Genomic DNA, 6,028 nt, shown 5'->3' with positions numbered 1-6,028 from the left:
AAGCAGCAAAGACCCAGTGCAACCAAAAAAAAAAAGGTACGGAATGCAATCCCACCACACATATATAGAATGGAATATCTGTGCAGAGTCCTAAAAATTACCATAACCCTTAAGATTCTGATTCAATGTATCTTCTTCCAATCAGTCTAGTTATCTCTTGGGATTGGAAAACCCTGGTCTGTCCAGTTGATCTTCGAATCTTTGTCCTGCTGAGGTTCAAGTCCTTGTCCCGACTTCTTGCTAAGGCATCATAAATCATAAGTAGGCATTCAGCAGCTGCCCGGTCCCATGAACCACTTTTAGTGGCAACTCTCTTCAAGAGGGAACCAAATGCAAAGTAATTGTATTTTTTTATTTCTATGAACAACAAAAGGCTTCCATAATTTCACATCTCATTGCTTTTAAGAGCACATATATTACAAATAAAGAAACTCCACAAACTTTAAAGATTAGTATTTATCAACACTTTTGTACACATACACAAATATTTTAATAACAGTATCTGAAATGTTATTCATATAATTTTAGCACTGTCATAAGTAATACCTAAAAAGGTTCTTTTAAATTTGGTAAAAACCATATATTTTACAATCTTCTATTTACATCTGAAATACGCTTAAATGTTACAAAAACATTCACTTTGACCTTCAAAATATGTGTGCGAGGACTGGGTATTGAACATAATGTGACCGACAGCAGACTTACAGTCAGCTTTTGAATTACACATTCATTGGAATTTCATAGCATATATTTAGCTTGGCTTGATCAACGTCACTCAAAGGAAAAAAAAAATTGTAATAAATGTGCAAATCTGGAGGCCGGCAAAATTCTCAAGCTAGCGAGGTAAAAAACAATATGAACACCACCATAAAAACTTCAAATAAATTAAATGTTATCTTTCTCTTCCCCGAGATTAGCTGCAAATTCAGAGTTCCCTTGAAGGAGGAGTGTCCGATGCTGTGGACTTCTCAAACTTCTCCACTGGGTGAGACAGAGACCGTGGGCAGAGAGGGAGCCGCCTTGTTAATTACTCGACTGCAAGTTCGCTCCACTCCTCGCTTTGATGGGTCGTCCCGGTAGGTAATCTTCAGACAGGACAAAACACAATGCGATAAAACAAAACGATAATAGAGAGGTCTGTGTTAATAACTTCAAATACAAAAGCAAAACCCAGAACACTGACTTTAAAAAAAAATTTCCCCACAAGGAATCTGCAAATTTTGAAAATGCTCTTATCAAACTTGAGTTTAAAAAAAAATTATTTTAATTGGAGGCTAATTACTTTATAATATTGTGGTGGTTTTTGCCATACACTGACATGAATCAGCCATGGGTGTACATGTGTCCCCCATCCTGAACCCCCCTCCCACCTCCCACCCCATCCCATCCCTCAGGGTTGTCCCAGTGCAACGGCTTTGAGTGCCCTGTTTCATGCATCGAACTTGGACTGGTCATCTATTTTACACATGGTACTATACATGTTTCAGTGCTATTCTCTCAAATCATCTCACTTTCGCCTTCTCCCATGGAGTCCAAAAATCTGTTCTTTACATCTGTGTCTCTTTTGCTGTCTCGCATATAGGGTCATCATTACCATCTTTCTAAATTCCATATATATGCATTAATATACTGTATTGGTGTTTTTCTTTCTGACTTACTTCACTCTGTATAATCTGAAGAGCTTTTTCTTCCCAGCCTACATCTCAGCCATGTTGACCAGATTTGAAGTAGTTTCCTGATTCTCTTCAACTATCAGATATGTTTTTAAATGTGAATGAATCTTATGGATGTGTTTGAGTAATTCTGGAATTTTATTTTATTTGCAAAGGTCATAATAAGTATTGTCAAAATCTGCCTCCAAAGAAAACATCTGAAGCCTCATTTAAATGTTTCCATTAATGGAAATAGGAGGAAAAAAATATATACCTTGATCTGATTTTACTTTCGAAAATAATGTTAATATGCCCTAACTGTACTTCCCTGTCAGATCTGTTCAACTAATGATATGTGAACACAATAACAATTCCAGAAACCCCAGGCACCTCTAAAACCTTGGTGCAGAAGAGGCTTAATGAATATTTAAAATTCCTGGTTTTCTCACTGACTTTACACGTTACCAGGCTTTGGCTCTACTGCTTTTCTGGGACAGAATGGCTTCTCTGTCCCCACAGCATCCGTGTACCTTATACTACCAATAAGTTCTCCTTATGATCAGTGTCACAAGTTCTGTTTAAATACATTGGCAAACAATGTATCTGAAACTCAAAAAGCAACATGCCTTTGGATCTGGCCTGCTTGGCACGGTAACAGAATAGATGTGTTCCCTCCTGTGTTTTTTTTTTTTTTTAATATTTGCTATCCGTTACCAGTGTTGACTTCACTATGCTGTCATCCTTTTAAACGCTGAAACAGACAGCAAATCAGCATCTTATGTTTCATCCAGTGGTTATATGTATTACTTTGGCCTCCATCAAAAGAGGCTTTTATGGTTTTTGGCCATTTATAAAATAGCTTGGCATCCTGGCTGTCTGAAAAGGTAACTGCTGCCTGCTTGTCACTTTAGCAGCTCCATGTCCACATCTCCATTTTTACACATGAGCGTCTACCTCATCCTGCTCCATCGCACTCCTTATATTGAAGGTTCTTTCATTAGGCAGTGGCTTTAGTGTTTGCCTTTTACCTTAGACTTTTCTGGACGCTCTCGGAATGAACTGCATAATCAATTCTATTTCTGTTTTTCTATGTCTGTCTATCCATTCTGTTTCTATTGTTAACAAGTTTAATGGTAGAATTCCTCTCTTCACTGTAATTATACATGTATCTGTTTCCAGAATACGTGGATGAGTATCAAGGTATGTAAAGGTATTCATGCGTCACAGGTTAAGGCTCATTCATGCATTATAGGATTATGCTAAAATTTGACTACCCTTCCCTCTACTAGAGTGCCAACCCAAACATTAGAGTCAAATGCCTTTTTAGTAAAAATATTGAGGAAAGAAGCAAACATTTTTTGTTATAAATCTGAATTGAGATTTACACCCCCTTTTTAAACTACTTTGGACTTTAAGAACTCCATCTTTTGCTATTTCTGACATTACAACCAACTCAAGACACTTATCAATATTTGTCATAAAGATAGCTTATTTTGCTGCAGAATACATAGTTTTGCTATGGTTAACTTAAACTTGTGGTTGATAATTATCAATTAAATAGTGCCTCTTCTAGAATTTCCTCTTCAGAGTTAGAAGTGAATATTTTTTCCTCATTTTAATCTAAGATGGAAATGTGGAATGGCCATTTAATAGAGTAAGACATTTTTAAAGAAAACTTTTTTTTTTTTGAGGATATCATGAACACTGTAGTCATTGTCCATATATAAAACCTATGTGACAAATCACTATAGAGGCTCAGGACCAGGAGAAAGTTTATCTTTCCTGCCAACAGATCTATTTCTTTTGCTAAATAATAAGACCTGTGTAATCCATTAGTTTCTTTACGTCAGTTTCTAGGACGCTCAAATTCTGCTTCTGTTAGCAAAAGTTTTCTAGAAAAAAAGTTATTTTCCTTCCTCTAAATCACCTGGCCGTTGTCTCTGTTTTTTTATTTTTTATTTTTTTAGCCCTTTGAGATATAATGAATCTTCATTTTGGATACAAATGAGCTCAAATATATTTTAGAAGTTGATAGGACATATATTTTTCTTTTAAACGCTAAGTTGTTAATTAGCTTTTTTGATTTTAGTAGGCTTTTTATTTTAATATTGACCTACCTTGAAATGGAAACAAAGTTGATTTAATTAAATAAGCATTTTTACAGAACACTTGTGACTATGGAAGTGCCTGGGGAAAAGGAACAGGTAGACCAGAAGGCCACAAAGGACAGAGTCGACATAAGGAAAGAAAAACATACCGCTTTTGCTTACAGTACTGAGGGAAATACTAGACACAGAGGAACAGAAGCTGTATAGACATGGACCGCGGCAGAGCTGCCAGGAAAAAAAGAGAAAAGCATTTTTGCCCAAAGTTTCAAGGTCAGATGCAATTTACAGCTGGAAACAAGCATTTCTTTGTCATCTTTTCCAATGTACAGATCCATTGCTTGTTCTTTTTGTTTCACTCTCAGATTTATGATTTCCCCATCTGTTAAGGCATCACTCCTGAGTATTTAATTCCCATTACCCCTTAACAATTCCAAACCAACACTTTCTCCACTAAAAATCCTATCCAGGAGATTTTTTTCTTTGCAACATAAGTCAAATAACCATTTCTTTCTCTAACTGCTATGGAGAACTTAAAATGTGGGTAGAATGAGATGGAAAAGAAGAGAAAAAAAAATATGGGAAATTTAATTGGAATAAAAGAAGGGTATGACACATTTCATGTTTTGTGACAGTGTTATTTATTAACAACACTAAACACCATTTTCCATTTTAGGAAAGGAGAGGGAATTAATACTTAATGAATGGCTACCATGCATGAGGCACTATTGGGAGGTTAGCTCAAGTTCTCCCCCTCAGTTATTCTGTAAAGAACACATCTAACTCTTCACCTGGTGGGTGAAGAGACATCCAGGTGGAGTGTGAGGGTTGATGGATGCTGGAAGTAGGCAAACAAACTGAATTTGGTTTTGATCACTTGATTCTCAATACCCCCCAAAGTAGTGATTATTGAATGTCTACATTTTGTGCAGTCTTATGGAACACACTGAAATCATGAATGACTTGCTTGTGGGATGGAGGGTTAAGTTTATCCCAATCTGCATATCGTCTAGAGGCTCAGTCTCTGTAGAGGCAACCTTGACTATAGAAGTCCAGGACCCTAAGTTCCTGTCTTCTTCCTGAGAACTGTGCAGAGACCCCTAGTGGGAGTACTATGGAACTGCACATCCCAGCCTGGAGGTTGTGAGGTCCTGAATCAGGGGCACTGGGCGTGGTAATAAACTCTAGCAGGAACGTCACCCAGTGCTCTTGGTGTCTAATTAGGCGTCATCTGTTCTAGAAAACCAACACACGTCTGGTTTGGATAAATGTCTCTGAAAACTGGAAAGCATCTGGGTTCTCAATTTTCTTTTTCTACAGATTTTTCTCCAATCTGATCTCTCTCCTTTGAGACAAGGGGTGATGTACATGGGGGAGAGAACAGCTCAGGAACAAGGTGTTTGTGAAAATGCAGGGATTTCAGTAGCAGGAAAAGAAAGAGACTCTTTCCTGTCTTTGTGGCATGGGGGATAAAATGGGCACTTCCTATGCATAGACGGGGAAAGCCTCACCTGCTCATTCATGATTGCCGAGAGCTCGCTGAGCATGTCCTTGTAATGGGACCTCAGTTCCTCCTGGTACTCCAGCTGGTCCTCCTTGATGAGGCGCTCATTCACATCCAGGGCCTGGCCACACGCATCTGCAAATTGCCTTTAGTGATGGCAATAAGCAAATTAACAAGCAACCCTAGAAAGTGGCTTCCCTGGTGGCTCAACTAGTATAGAATCTGCCTGCAATGTGGGAGACCTGGGTTTGATCCCTGGGTTGGGAAGATCCCCTGGAGAAGGGAAAGGCTACCCACTCCAGTATTCTGGCTTGGAGAGTTCCATGGAGTGTATAGCCTGTGAAGTCGCAAAGAGTCCGATACCAGTGAGTGACTTTCACTTTCTTTCACTTTCAGAAACTGGCAATTTACAGACTTCCCTGGTGATCCAAGGGTTAAGAATTTGTCTTGCAATGCAGAGGAGGTGAGTTTGATCCTTGGTCAGGCAAACTAAGATTCCATATATACGTGGGGCAAGTAAGCCCACACACTACAACCAGAGAGCTCCTGCACCCCAAGGAAAGATCCTGCATATGCAAGGATCCTGCATGCCTCAACTAAAACCTGACACAGCCAAATACATAAACATTAAAAGAAAACAAAATAAGAAAGTGGCAACTTGAAGTCAGGCTGCTGATAAACTAGGCTACGGAGAAGAGGGTCTGTCAGTGGCTCCCTGGGGGCATTCATTCCTGACGCCCTGTCTGAAGGAATTCAAGGAAGAACAG

General features: G+C 38.7%; 1 protein-coding gene across 21 annotated transcripts in view; it reads right to left on the bottom strand.

The window, feature by feature from the left end:
- Window positions 1-331: 331 nt before the first annotated feature.
- DOCK10 (dedicator of cytokinesis 10) overlaps window positions 332-6,028 on the bottom strand; it is a 304,405-nt gene continuing 298,708 nt past the window's right edge. For 14 of the 21 annotated variants that reach the window (XR_015150938.1, XM_086365856.1, XM_086365912.1 and 11 more), the window contains 3 exons: window positions 5,269-5,407; window positions 3,910-3,985; window positions 332-1,085 (listed from right to left, as the gene is read on the bottom strand). Coding sequence is in view for 18 of the 21 variants with exons in the window: in XM_086365856.1 (XP_086221982.1) it covers window positions 1,024-1,085; window positions 3,910-3,985; window positions 5,269-5,407 (277 nt within the window). In the remaining 3 variants the exon portion in view is untranslated. The remainder of the gene's footprint in view (window positions 1,086-3,909; window positions 3,986-5,268; window positions 5,408-6,028) is intronic. The other 7 variants (XR_015150940.1, XM_086365937.1, XM_086365834.1 and 4 more) reach the window with 2 other exon arrangements.

The sequence above is a fragment of the Bos grunniens genome, chromosome 2 (assembly GCF_055505025.1).
Source record: "Bos grunniens cultivar Pamir isolate PY7600 chromosome 2, Bosgru_T2T1.0, whole genome shotgun sequence".
NCBI lineage: Eukaryota > Metazoa > Chordata > Mammalia > Artiodactyla > Bovidae > Bos > Bos grunniens.
This window is presented reverse-complemented; position numbering and strand designations above follow the sequence as displayed.